Below are 14,725 nucleotides of genomic sequence, written 5' to 3' on the forward strand. Positions count from 1 at the left end.
ACTATATTTAAAAAAAAAATACCTTGCACAATGTCAGGCATAGAAAGAGGTAGTTATTTTTGTCATCTCTCAATAGTGGACGTGTGCACGGTGGATGATCCCACATAATCCATGCCCGTGAAGTAAAGAGCTCTCATAACAGCACAAGTAACAACCACTGGTGACGACAGCTCAGTGCGTATTGTGTGCCAGGCACTGTTCTAGGAACTTCACGTGCATTGCCTGGTTTGGTTCTGATGTGTGTGCTGTTCCCATTGAGAAAGGAGGAAGCCCAGGCACAGAGATGTTGAGCGGGGACCTTGATTTAGAGTCCCTGTTAGAGTCAGAGTCAAGATTGAGACCCAGGCAGGGCTGGTGCCACAAGCCGCAGTCATAGTCACTCTATAGACTGCCCACCGTTCAGGCTTACCCCAGGGTGCTGGTGGCTGAAGCTTATTTTCTCAGAAATGCCGTTGAATTAAATCAGGCCTCTATGTGGAAACCCATCCGCACTGGACGGCTAATCCCAGTCTCTTATTTGGCTCCGGTCACAGCCTGGTTCCCTAAAGACAGGCCTGCGTCACAGCCCGGCAGCCCAGCAGCAGAAGCTGGGCTCGTTCTTCTACTCTTTGAGTGTCTTTAGATGAGACAACTTGACTTTTGTCACCACAGTCCCCATTGCCCCTTTTTGTCTCATTGCTGGTCAGTTCATGCTGGTATTACCTGCCTTGCCTCCCGGGGGCTTTGCGTTTGCAGCTCCCCAGCCCAGTTCTTTGCAGAGGGAAAGTGCTAGAAGTCATGTTAATATTTTAAGAAAGGGAAGGTGGGGAGAGAGAGACAGCTCAGATGGAATTGCCTTGTTGGAGTGGGGAGGGGCTTTCCTGCAGGCTGATTAGTTGATGGGCAGGCACCTTCCTGCTTCAGTTGACAATAGAGAAATTAAGGGTCCTTCTCAATTTGGATCATGGGGCTCATTTGCAAACCAATGGTATGTGCTCTTTGAAAGAAAGGCAAATGGCTTCTCCGGAGCATGCTGTGTTTTTGGAAATAAGTAAGTTGCCTCTGAGAACGAACTTCTGAAGAAGTTGGGTCTGGCACCAGGAAAAACAAATGCAGACTTGCCTTTGGCTCTTGCCTGCTTTTCTCTGAGGCAGAGGATGGCAAGCTTGTTATGTCAATGCCAGGCAGTCAACGTTTTAGACTTTGCAGGCCACATACAGTCTCTGTTGGACATGTTTCATCTTTTAAAACGTTTTTTTAGAACCCTCGAAATATGTTAAATCCATTCTTAGCTCGTGGGCCATACCTAAACAGATTACGGGATGGATTTGGTTGCGGTTTGCCAATCCCTGCCCGAGGCCAACCAAAAGGAAATTATAAAACCCTCCCCAGGCCAGTTAACTCTGTCCTTTTGCAGAGACCAAGGCAGAGGCAGAAACTGTCCCAGATGTGATGAGGACACAGCACAGATGCAGGGAGGCAATGGAAAAGAACAAGTTTTGGAATCAAAATGCGGATGAATCAGATTTTACATCCGCGCCCACACAGCTGGCCTTCCTTACCCGCCACAGACATTCAGGGGACTCTGAGATCACTAGTTACCTTGCTGGGGGCCGTAGCAACTTAGCTAGAGTTTTGTTTTGTTTTGTTTTTCCCAAGTTCATTTTTCTCCTGAAAGCCTAAACTTCAGCTAAGCAGCAATAGCAAATGACCGGTGCAGGGAGGGGGGTATGAAATGGGAAATGAGTTAAAGGGGAAGCGGAGTCTACTAAAGCAAGTGGCTTTCACCCTGTCCTTTTAGCACAGAGGACAATTTCTCCACAGTTGCAGGGGAACGAGGATATGGATTGGAAGGTGTCGTGGTCACCATCTCTAAAGCTGGCATCTTGAGCGAATGATGACTCCTGATTTTTAACACAGGCCAGCTGTAATTCGCCTATATGGCAGACCAAAGAGGTGGGCCTGCTAGAATGGAGTGGGTTTGGGGTGTACTCTGAGGGGCAGTCCCCAAAAGGGACTTCCTGTCTAAGCATTGTACCTTCATGGGACAGAAATTTTGCCACGTCCAAGTCCATTTATTTGACAGTTGTTCAGAAACTGGCTGTTTGAGAGCACATCATATGACACAAATGTTCCTTCTCGAAGATGCGCCCGTGTGGAAATAGTCATAGATTCAAACCTCCAGCTACTAGAGGGTCTAAGGAAGAATCAGGACTCCACTTTATAAAGCATGTTTTGGGGAATGTTTTTTTTTTTTCACTGTCTTATTATTACCTGGCAAAATAATCCAGGTGGTGTGTGAATCACCAGTAGAGATTACAAAGGCCGAGGACGTAGACTCAGCCTCACAAACAGTGGATCTCAGCGAAGACGGAGATGCTACACCAGAAGCCACAGAAGTAAAACTCAGAAGAGAAGAACGCAAACCACCGAGAACCTCCCTGATGGCATTTCTCAGACAAATGGTAAGCCACTTGCTTCCAGCACGAGAACACTGAAAAATCCAGCTCAGCTCCGGAGAATAAAGACCCAGGTCACAGGTGGCATGAGAGGTAGTTGTGGGTGGTACAGATGGAATGTGAATTGTGCTGTGGGAAAACACTCCCTTTTGTGCTTCTGATTCGATCACAGAGAAAGTCTTGGTTTATTACTAATATTCCTTAACCTTGCTTTAACCCTGACTAACACCCATTTTAACAAAGAAAGGGCCGGCTTTGGGTCCTGAGTTTTAGGAGACAACAGTACCTACCTAGAAATTAATATTATTGTTTACTTGTAATTTTATTCATTTTTAAAGGTTCCTTCTATTTATGACAACTGATGTTGCTTTTCTTATTATAGTAATTATATACAGTTTCCTTTGAAAATACGTTTATTTACATAATGAACATAGGCATTTATTAAAGGATTAAGTAATAGTCAGTTATATATTGATGTTGGAAAAATTCTGAAGGTGACGTGAGTGTCACAAACTTGAACGAAGCTGATTTGTAAATAATTCATATACGGAAATGAAAACATAATATTCTAATAATGAATATGTATAACTTAGTTGGTGCATTTGCCATGCCTTTAGTTTGTATAGAATGGAAAAAAATATGGGTAGACAGCTTTTGGTATCTATGAAGAGTCATGTGCATTAAATATCTAAATATCCAGGAACTTAAGTAATATAACAAAATAAAACCCAAATCAGTTGGAAGGCAAAAAACAAAAACTCATGTGAAAGGTCATTGGTTTAATTCTCTTTTAATGAACGACAAGAATTTCATTATAGTGCACCTTCATTTTCAGAAGTATTTGGGAATTTAATCCTTTAAGAAAGAAACCCTATTTTCACAGGCCCAACCTGTTAAGGAATTCTTTCTAGTTCGTAAAACAAAACCAAACCCTTACCAGTGGGAGTTGAGGCATATTACAAACAACTCTGTTAGAAATTGTTGACAGGCATCATTTTCTTTTTGTGGCTGGGTTCTCATGGACTGAGATGCATAGAGTAAGTAGTGGGCAGCTGGTGTGGCTGGAACCCCCCTCTACAGTCCTCGGCATTTACTCTGCAGTATGGTGTTAAAAATGGAGATCAAGACTTGAGATTGTTAAACTAATTTTTGACACAATGTCAGGAAAGAAAAGAACATTTGGCCTGTTTCTGGCAAACCATCTGCACAACGAATGGGACCCCCAAATAGTTCATCGTAACATTGAGGGTGATCCAGCTCCCCTGTTTCTGAATGGAGTTGAGAGATTTAAAAAAACAAAAAAAGCAAACAGAATGACTTTCCCTTTCAAATAACCAACATCAGGCTTCTTTGTTTAAAAGAGAGGAAATATGAGAGACTCCAAATAAAGAATGAAAGACATCTAAACCATCCATTGCACTCATTCAAAACAAAGCTTTAAATTCTAATGAGGTCCCATATTATAAACTCATCCTCAGAGCTATCCATTAGATGTTGCTTGGGGATGTTTTCTAAGAGTAAAAACTGGGCAAGTCCAAACTGTTAGGGGAACAAACTTGGAAAGAAAAGAACCCTTTGGAATCGGTTTTCCATAAGTTAGGGATAGAGATGAGAGTGGGCTCATTTCCTAAGCAATCCTCGTGGATACATAGCATCAGCCTCATCTTGGGCATTGTTCTTTTTACCTATTGAAAGGGCAATGCCCGGCAGCTTGACCATTATTCTTTTTTATATTTAAATTCTAAAGCTTCCATGCTTGTTGAGATTTCTCCTAAAATTCCAGATATCTTAATAATTATTGTCTTGCATCCTGTTTTGTTTCCATTAGAACATAATAGTACCGCTGCGATTGATTCAAATACACAAAGGCATGGGTTTCCAGTTTACCGCAATCCCCACCACTCCCTATTGTCATACGCAGCCCAGCTCACTCATTTATGTTGCTGGCCCTGTCCCTGTGGATATCTGAGTTTGCGGCCCCTGGTATAGAGCCGCCTCATTCTTTGTAACAACTTTGTGGAATCACATGGTCTGGATTTTTCACACTCTGATTAATCATTGCTCTATTGGTGGACATTTGGCTTGTTTCCAACCTATTGTCTGTCATTCATTCACGTCATCAACAAATAATTAGTGAGCACCCACTGTGTTCCAGGCACGAGGGATAAAACAGTGAGCAGAAATAGACATAGTTCTTGTCTTCATGGAGAGTAAAGCCCAATGAGGAAAACAGACATTAATTTTCAACTCTGTGCCGTATTCAGTGGGCGCAAGCCACGTGTCTTACACACGTGATCTCAGCTGCTCCGCTAACCTGTGTGAACATTCTTGTACCCCACGTTTATGCACATGTGTTAATACCCCATAGTGCAGACTCCTGGAAGTTAGCTTCAGTAATTATTTTCAAGAAACAATTTTAGGTAACATTTCATGGCTTCCCAACAAATTTAAAGTCTTCTTATTTATGCAGGAAGAAAAAAAGCAAAAAAAAAACAAAACTCTGTTTTAAGGGCTTGAAAATAGAGATCGCATCTGGCCCATCACTATAGGATTTTTTTTTTTTTGAGCCAAATAAAGAATATTACAACTGAGTTTAGATATCCTTAGCAAAATATAGTTTTTAAAAAAATAATTGATGTAATAGAAAACTCAATTTCAAATGTGTCATTTTTGTTTGGTAATCTGTGCCTCTATCCTTCAGATTATGGATTTTCTACCTTCTCGTGTTTGCCTCTCTTAAGTTTCCCTCAGACTATATATTTTCTGTCCCATAGCAAAGTGACTCCTGGTTAAGATGTTTGGTTTTTTTTTTTTCTTTTTTTTTTTTTTAATTTTAATAAACATATTGCCCGGTTTACTTCTAAAAAATCTTTTTCTTTCCAGAAATTAACCTCATAAAAATAAAAATAGAAAGAATATTGTTTTTCAAATAATTTCAGAGGAAATAAAATAGAATCATATAAATCCTTACATTGCATTCTATACAAGTAGATATGTTACTTCACAGAAACTCTATGGGCTCCTACAGATTTTTTAAATAATTACAAGAAACAGCTAAGACATCTGTCATGCCCTAAATAAAAAATAAAAAAAAAAATTTTTTTTTTAAAGATTCTTCTATGCATTAATTCAACTGGATGTCAAGAAATTGCATAGTTGAAATGCTAGTGTATTTTTATAAAGTGAGTGGGTAGAGAGCTATATTCAAGTACCCACAAACCAGGTAGGCAGATGAAACCATAAAAGTGGGAGATAGAAATATAGGTTTATAATTTGTCAATATTAAAAACACCTTGCACTTGAAAAGTACTTTCCTCCTCCAAACTATTGTCACCTACATTGTTTCATTTAACCATCCTCCAGTCTCTTTAGACCAGTAGTTTCATAAGACACTGTTAGAATAACATTCTCAGGCTTAGATGAGAAAGACTATGAGCTTCAATGCTGGGCAAATGAAAGGCCCAAATGAGGAGGCAGCCAAGAAACCAGAGTTTTTTTACTGATTACATTCAATCTAATAAGTCTAAGGAAACATATTAAAATTTACTCTCTGAAGGGGAGTATAGATGGTGGTTTGTAACGGTAATTTTAAAAATAAGTAAATAAACAAACAAACAAATAAATAAATATACGGAAACAGGAGTTTTCTAGCCAAAGTCCTTGATCTCAAACTCTTCCCTGAGTATTTAAATAGGAATACTGAACGACTCTTTAAGGAAAGGTAGCATTTGTTGGGGTGATTGCCGTCTTCACCAGCGACTTGCATTTTTTTTCCTACCCTTAAAGGGGATTCTGTGGAAACATCATTTTTATTTGTTGGGCTTACCTGAAATTACAAGGCAAAAGAGAAGAGAATTAGTACCCGAGTTACATAAAGCTGGGACATAGTTTTCTGAATGTACTTGTCACTAAAGTGAGATTTACTTCCGTTGTGTCATTTTGTCTGACTTGAGTTCAAGTCCATTTCAAAGGAGCATCCTGGTAAAACACAAAGCTTGGACTCAAAGCCTTTGTTTGTCCTGGAAATTTCTAGCAGAGCCTGTTCCTTGAATTGTTCTAATGAGGCTGCTCTAGTAAACAATCTTGCTGATATACTCACACTAAACTAAAATGGCATCCCAATTCTTCTTTTAAATCTCAACTTTGGTTGGATTTAGATCTCCGTCAAAATACCTTGCATTTCTTTTAAAGAAAGACATGTGAACTGACCAGCAAACGTTTCCACTAGAGCTTGGAGTATCTAAGAGATATATATTGGAGATGGTTTAAACATTCCTCAGAGTATAAGTTATAGGAATGCAGACACAACAAAAGAAATAGACAATGACTTTATTAATGTGCAAGGTGTGGCTGTCACAACCTGATCCTCTCTCCACACTGCAGGCTGAGGTCCTGACATGCTTCCTCTTTGACTCTCGTAAATAAAAATAAACTCCATGGAGAAAGATACTCGGTATCACACTGGGAAAATCTCTGAAATGACTTAATAGTCTTCAGATTGTTCTTTAAAATATTAAATAGCTTCTCAAAGAATTTTAGTCTCCTTAACAGTAATCCTGCTATTTTTCACAGCTGGAAAAAATAAGCCTTTGTGGTTATGGTCCTTTGAATACAGACAGAGCCCAACTCGAACTCCCCTAATTTGTCTCTGAAAGAGGGCTCTGCCAAAGGAAAGGAGAGGGATGGAGAGAACACACAGGAGGCAGGGAGGAAGAGGGGAGGTAGGGAGGGATTATTAATAACCACCATTATTAATAACCGTCACTGAAGAGACCTCAGAGGGACTTAATAAAACCCTCAGTCTAAACTCAGCATGCAGTCAGTCACCTTTGCATAAATACAGCTTTATATGCCTCAAAATGAACAACAGAAAAAAGTCACAGACGAGCTTGAGATATTCCCCCTTTTTAAAAAAAAAAAAAGAGGTTGAACTTTTGCAATGATCTCTCTATAGCCGTAGAGTCTGTTTTCAGGAGGCTAACCTCGGACCATTCGACGATGAGACAGCCTTCTGATTTGATCCAAATTCTCCTCCAAGGGCGAGCAAAGAAAGGGAGGGGGAAGAAACGAATGTACTGTGGGTCCGCATTCGCCTGTGGCCAGTCAGCTTAAAGCAGTGACACGTCAACCCACGTGTGCCTCAGCATTGCGGACTTGAGCTATACCCCACAGGGTTTCTGATTCAGCAGATCTGGAATCCTCGAGAATCTGCTAACAAGTTCCCAGGTGATGCTCAAGCTGCTGCTCCACTACCCCCTACCCCCCGCCCCCAACGTAGATCCGTTTTGAATGTGGGTTTAAGGAGCCAAAGTTGTGAATTCAATCCCATCCAGCCCTGTTACTGATGCCACAGGCCACAGGGAGTATTAAAGGATGGAAAATAAAGTGTTGAACATAACTCATTCCTCTACTGGGGGAAAAAATACAATAAAACAATCACCACTAAATGTCACCAATGGAAGGCGACCCAATGGTTTAATTGTTCGTTCATCTATTTTACTTTTTTCCAGCTTTATTTAAAGACATGTAATTGATATATTTCATTGTATGAGTTTCAGGTGTACGGCATAAAGGTTTGACTTACATATATCATGAAATGATAACCACACTACGTTTAGTTGACGTGCACCTTCTCATACAGACACAGTAAAAAGAAATGGAAGGAAAAAAATTCTCCTTGCAATGAGAACGCTTGGAATGACTCTCATAGCAACTTTCACACATGTCATGTGACCACAGTAACTGCTGTCACCATGCTGTATATTACATCCCTGGTACTTACTTATCTTACAACAGGAAGTTTGTACCTTTCGATTCCCTGTTCATTCATTGATTCATTCATTCAACGTGTTCGATGACTTTCTGGTTCCAACATTACTATTTTCATCATCAATTATTTATCCCAGAATCATCTAACCTCAGGGTTTTGGACTTTTGTTATAGTTGTTGTTAGTTTCGGAGGTCAACACTTGGGTGGAATTAGACTCTGGGTACAGACCACATGGAAATGGGAGACCTCGTGAGCAGTATGATTCCGGTTGGTCTTCCATTGGTCTTGATCCCAAATCTCAATAATGAATGATTACGTGGCCATCCATTTCGGAACTTCTTTCGCGTTCTTCATTTTGTTGTTCTTATGGTAGCTGAAAGGCCATTGTCTGTTTGTTATTTTAGTCAGTGAAAGGGGATGGAGGGATCACCCACTCAGAAGAAATAAATGGGAAAGACTCCAGCTGCCAAGTAAGTGACCTGTGAACTCGGTTCGGTGGCGGGTGTAGCTGGCGTGTTCTCGCTTCTTTCCAGCCTCATTTCCAATGCAGTTCTAAACCACAGCCAACTCGTTGAACATCTGTAGGTAAAGCACCTACTGTTCATCGGACATGAACTTGGGCTCTACAGATACAAGCACGAATAAGCCAGAATTCCTCTGCTAGTTCCTATTGCGAGGCTTTTACATTCCCTCTTCTTCACATGGGAAATTCCTTTTTTATCCTACAAGTCTTGACCAAAATGTCACTGGGCGGGGGAGACTCGATTCAGCAAGTATTTCCAGAGTACTTCATCTGCACCCAGCACTAGAATCCAACCTCTCACAATCTCTCAGAAAGAGTCACCTCTGGATATGTTAAACCAGGATGCCCAGGACTTTTCTGGTTTTAAAATTGTAAGTTCCATGTCCTAGAACCCTCTCATTTCCAGACAAACCAAGATGATCGGTCCCCTTATGTTTGGCATTTCACAGGGGTCAGACTGTGTCACACAGGCTTTCCAATTACTATCTCATGTAATCCTCCCAACGCCATGGGGTATGATTTTTTTATTACCCCCATACAGGTGAGGATGCTGAGAGAGTAAACAATTTATTCCAGACCCCACAGCAAAGATGTGATGGAACTAGACCCACACCAGGTCCCTTTGACTCCAGATGTTAAGCCACTCACTCTATCTTAAAATCTGCGTGACAAAGACAGTTCATGGGGTGTGTAAATGGAGTCACTGATTTCCGGCCTTCTAAAGAGCATCATAGTGGGAGTTTCTGGCTCATTCGAAGGCAAATATCTGCTTGAGGCCGTCTCTTATAGTCGGACATCTGTATCTCAGCATTTGCTACAGCTTTGGCAGCTGGGATGTGACAGAAATATTCAGGGCGTGTGGCGACAGAACAACTTCATGGGGCGCACCGGATGTCGAATGCGTCTTTCTCCGAGGAATTCAGCCCCCCAGGTGCTGCTTGCACCTGTGATTCTTCTCACGTATTTCTAGGGGGTAGGCTTGATCCACCAGTGCAAAATGACAGCTCTCTGGTTGCTGCTTGCTCAATCAAACTGCCACTTTGTCATAGAATTTCTGGACCTGGGGACAGAACAAAACTTTAGGAATCGGAAATTGTAAACACATATCCAGTAGGTCGAATGTGGCCCTCAGGGGTACTTGTGTTGTAGTCATTTGCCGTGAATAGGGCTTTAAAACTTTTGAAGTCAAGATCTAAAAATGGACATATGTTGCATTTAAAAAATTCAATTTTAAATTTCCATCGGAAAACCAGAAGATCTAACAACGCCGGGGCTATAATCCTATCCATTATCACTCACCTGGGTCTAAGCAGCTGTTGCCTCGTTAGACAGGGCATGTAACATTCAGTTCGCCACAGTGTCCCCAACCCCACACTCCAGCTTGTCTCCCCGACATCAAAAACAGCATCGCTTGAACTGGTGTTTTTCTTACACTAGAGAAGTAGTCCCCCATCACTATGTTGGTTTCACAACTGGAGGAACGAAGTCTCCATGTGATTTTTCTTACTTCTAGCCTCTGACGTGTTTTCATTCTATCTATCTGGCCCCCAGAGGCATTTCTGTTCAAGTAAATTATGGGGAAAAGCTTTTTACTTTCTAATAGATTTTTTTTTTGAGGTTATCTGTAATTTAGCCAGCATTTGCTAGAATTTGGGATTTTACAGGCTCATCCCCCCAAATTGCAAGACCCAAATATAATTGTGAACATTTCACTTTAGCACGAAAGGGTAGAAGTTCAAAGGTAAAAATAAAAAACAGCCATTTTTTAAAATCAGCGTTTCATGAAGCAACAGGGCAGTTTCACGCCAGAAATCAAGACAGACATAAAGAAAATAGGCATCCCCAAGGAACGTGTCACATGCAGTCGTAAGCAGAGAAGCTCTCTCGAAGGTACATGCACATGAGAGGACTTCAGGAACAGATGGATCCAGGGGCACACACAGAGCCATCGGTATGTGGGCTCCTCTCTCAGCTCTGCTTTCTTCTGTGTTAGCTTCCTTTTCAAGCACTTTTTTTTGTTTGTTTCTGAAAACGACGGTGGCTCTGGAAACTCCAAGCTTTTATCTTCAAACCTAACAAAAAGAGAGCAGGACTCTCTCTCTTGGTTGTTTTAGCAAAGCCCTGAGCTTAGCTCAGTTTTGATCTGTTTGGTCATCGTGAACCAATCATAGCAGCCCAGTCACATGCAATGCTCTGATTGGCCAAGCCTGAGTCACACGCCCTGGTCCAGGTATGGACTTAGTTTGCCTAAATCCCAAGGAATACACAAGAGAAAAAAGAGGTTTCCCAAGGAAAACCCAGGTTCTCATACCAGAGGAGGAAAGAATGCTTACTGGGAAAGCATAACATTAACTAACGAATTATCAGATAAATAAGCAAATGTCCCTTCCTGTGACCTTGCACCATAATTAGGTATTGGTGCATTTTTCCTTTTTTTTTTTTTTTCATTTTACCTAGGACTCCCGAAAACGTAGACACCATCCAACATTTACACATCTCCGTTTTAACATATTTATTCTCCTGCTATCGAGAGGTGTCTTGCAGCCACTAACATGCATTTTGCGTGACCTCGCTGTAGATATCAGACTCCACGGAAAAGGCCACCACGCCGCCAGAGCCAGAGCCGGCGGGAGCAGGCCAGAAGTGCACGGAGGGCCCCTCAAAGGACAAGAAGGCCTCGGCCGAGCTGAACAAGCAGAAGACCAACAAGCAGGACACCAAAGAACCGGCCCCATGTGCAGAGCCGGCCGCAGCGGAGGCCAACTCGCTGCCCAATGGGGACAAGTCCCAGAAGAGACCCGAGAGGCGGCGGCAGTCCCTCGGAGGCTTCTTCAAGGGCCTGGTAAGTGGACCCTTCACCTCTCCTTCCTGGGGTCTCGGGCCAGGGGTATGGTTCCCGCCTCCGAAGGGGACCGATTGCCTAGGGGATGGCCGGACGTTTGTCAGACAGTATTTATTGATCACCTGCTGGATGCCGGGCGCTGTGCTAGGTGGACGATGGCCTTGCTGTCTGGGGCTGGCAGTCAGGTTCGAGACTGACGCGTGGGGCTGCTGAGTCTGGGAAGGGCCAGGAGGCATGTGAGGGGGGCCTGAGGGCCAGGAGGTGGCCTGGCCTTGGGTATGAGGGGAGCCTCCGGGAAGGCTTTTCAGAGGAGACGTGGGATCTCAGATTAGCTGCTGGTGGAAGGGGGTGACCAGGCGGGGGCCGATGGCAGAATGTGTTCCAGGCAGTGAGACAGCAGGTGCGAAGGTATGCCAGAGAGGCAGCACGGGGCTGAAGTCCAGTCTGGCTGGAGGAGAGAATGCAAGGACAGGGTGATGGTGCCAGGGACAGGTGATGACAGGGAGCACTGATGTTCGGTGGTGGCCAAAGGGAGCCTTGAAGAATTTAAATCAGGGAAATCTCTCTAAGCTCGACCCTGGGGTCTGGGAATAAAGGGGTGACTAAACTTTAACTCTTTCCTTCCAGAGAACCCCAGGAGTCTGTAGAGGCCAGACAATAAATAATTAATCAATCTTTTACGTTTATTTGTCTGTTTGGTTCTTGTTTCTTCCCCCAGACTGTTGGCTTTGGGAGGCCAGTGACCCTACCTGTCACAGGCAGAGGCACTATCCTCCCTAGCGTGGTGACTAGGACATAGTAGACACTCCCTAATTGTTTGCTGAATGAATGAATAGATTCATGGTGTAAAATAGGACACTAGAAAATGTTTATTATATTTGAGATCATGTAAATAAATCCTGGCAAGTGAGTAGTATCTGCCAGGTCGTTACTCAGATGATAAATCAGCAAGGTGATCGAGCACAAACCAGGAGGAGAGACAAGCGAAATCGGCCCTGGACCCAGGGAATGTGGCTGGAGCCAGGAGAGCCAGCCCAGGAGATAACACCGATGCCCGTCGCGGGGCCAGGAAACTGGACTTAACCTTCCTGTTGCACTGGAGACGGAGTGCTGTGCGGGGCACACCGCCCCGGGCCTCCTTGGTCATCCATCATGTTCCGTTCCGTGGCCAGCTGTAGGTTTTGGTGGCCTGCTAGACAGAGGAAGGTGAGGGCGGTGTTTGGTCTTTGGAGTGGCACCTTAGACCTCTAAGTTTAAAGTCTTGTGATAAATGTCATCGTACTACTATCTAGTCTGTGTCTTTGAGTATGAGCGTAGAACCTCAATTTAAGATAGTGTTAAAGGTCACAATTTGAGGCCGTTTGCAAATGTGAAGCCCTAATGCAGACTCCCCCTTGGTTCCCTCTGGTGAAAGGCCCTTCTCCAGTTTCAAAGAGGCGAAAAAGAAAAGAGAGTGAACACCAGCAGGGAGGATGTATAAAGACGGATCACCATTTGGGAGGTTTCGTTGAGGTATTTTTCTCCATTCTCAGCTCTCGCTCCTTGGAAAGCACTGCACACTTTCCTCGGTCGTTTTTAAACCAAGTACACATTTTTCTGCCCAAAGTTCCGGTCGAAACGTTACTGGGCACGCAGTGTGTGCCGGGTGGTGCATGGTACAGAAGGACTTGTGTTCTGGAAAGGTCCCGAGCTTATGGCCCCGGTACCTCTCATTCTTGGTGGCTCTTGGTTTCTTTTGCCAGAGGGTGTTTTCTGTGGATTCCTTGCCCACGACATCCGGGGATCTGGTAGGCTGGGTCTGACCAGTGGTTCGAAACCAGGGGAGCTTTCATACACAGGGGACATTTGGCGATGTCCAGAACAACTTTGATTGCCTCGACTTTGAGACATTGTGGGTAGAGACCAGGGATGTTGCTAAATGTCCTGCAGTGCACAGGACAGTGAAGAAGAGGGATCCAGCCCTAAGTGTCAATAGTGTCGAGGCTGGACCAGGGCTTTGCAGACAGTTTTTGTACATACAGTTTGGAACACAATCACGTACGTTCATTTACATATCATCTGTGGGGCCTTTCACAGTAAAACAGCAGCCTGAGTCCAAGCCCTAGAAACTTAGAAGCTTGTTCCTAAGCTTCCAAAGCTGGATTTGAACCCAGCTTTACCACTTAATGGTTGTGTGATCTTGGACGAGTCACCTCTCTGCGTTTCAAGTATTCTGTCAATGGGGCTACTAGTACTGATGTCACAGGGTTAGCACGAAGATGAAATGGGATCATTGGGATCACGGAGAGTTTCCTGGGAACAAAGCCTGGCGCGTTTTAATTCATCCGGAAGGAATAACTATTGTGCGAGTACTTTAGTCAGCCCCTCCCTAGGTCGTAAGGCACAGAGATGAATAAGTAAGGCACTGTCCTGTTTGGAGGAGTTTGTGATCCGATCACCGCATCAGGTATTTATGATGCAATGTAAACGGGTAGCTGGGAATCACCTAGCGCTTGAGAGAGCAGCTCAGGCAAATGGGAGATGGAAGCCAGATCCACCGCTTACTAGTGGGAAGTGGACCTTAGTGACTTACCTGTGCCGAGCTTCCTCCTCTGCTGTGTGAGTGATAATGGAGTCAGCTGCACAGTGTGCGGTGAGGACCAGGTGTGAACACAGCTGTAAGCCCACAGGGCAAGGGACTGATCAGAGGTCACAAGATCCAAGCGGAACGGAGCAGCACTCAAACCCAGCTATGGCTGACCCCTGAGCCCAGGCTTTCGATATACCATGTTGTCCCAGCCGTGTTTGTATTCCCAAAGACCAACACGACATGTTACATACAGTATGTGCTTGATGTATGTATGTGCTATACTATGTATTAGCCTATGCTATCCTATACTATATGTACGCTGCTACATTACATCGCGTGACACTATGTGTATATACTATACTATATATCCTTCGCCATATTATAGTCTACCACCCTACTCATACCGTACACTACTGCGTATACTACATACTACACTATATTCACTATACCGTGCTACCCTATATATAATGTATGCTATATAATAGATATTGTGGTGCCCTATACTATATTTACTATATACTATATACTATGCTATATTTACCATACTAGACTTCATTATATATGTGTATATATAATATACTAT

At 43.3% G+C, this 14,725-nt stretch overlaps 1 protein-coding gene and 1 long non-coding RNA gene across 2 annotated transcripts in view; one reads left to right on the forward strand and one right to left on the reverse strand.

Annotated features, from left to right (window-relative positions):
• The window catches only part of BCAS1 (breast carcinoma amplified sequence 1), a 79,610-nt gene that overhangs the window by 62,931 nt on the left and 1,954 nt on the right, over window positions 1-14,725 (forward strand). Inside the window, exons 9-11 of the mRNA XM_023534088.1 lie at window positions 2,271-2,444; window positions 8,613-8,678; window positions 11,310-11,573. Coding sequence (XP_023389856.1) covers window positions 2,271-2,444; window positions 8,613-8,678; window positions 11,310-11,573 — 504 coding nt within the window. The remainder of the gene's footprint in view (window positions 1-2,270; window positions 2,445-8,612; window positions 8,679-11,309; window positions 11,574-14,725) is intronic.
• The window catches only part of LOC111743636, a 19,945-nt gene continuing 13,101 nt past the window's right edge, over window positions 7,882-14,725 (reverse strand). Inside the window, exon 2 of the long non-coding RNA XR_002781808.1 lies at window positions 7,882-9,791. This is a non-coding gene — a long non-coding RNA (uncharacterized LOC111743636). The remainder of the gene's footprint in view (window positions 9,792-14,725) is intronic.

The sequence above is a fragment of the Pteropus vampyrus genome, unplaced genomic scaffold (genome assembly GCF_000151845.1).
Source record: "Pteropus vampyrus isolate Shadow unplaced genomic scaffold, Pvam_2.0 Scaffold117, whole genome shotgun sequence".
Lineage (NCBI taxonomy): Eukaryota > Metazoa > Chordata > Mammalia > Chiroptera > Pteropodidae > Pteropus > Pteropus vampyrus.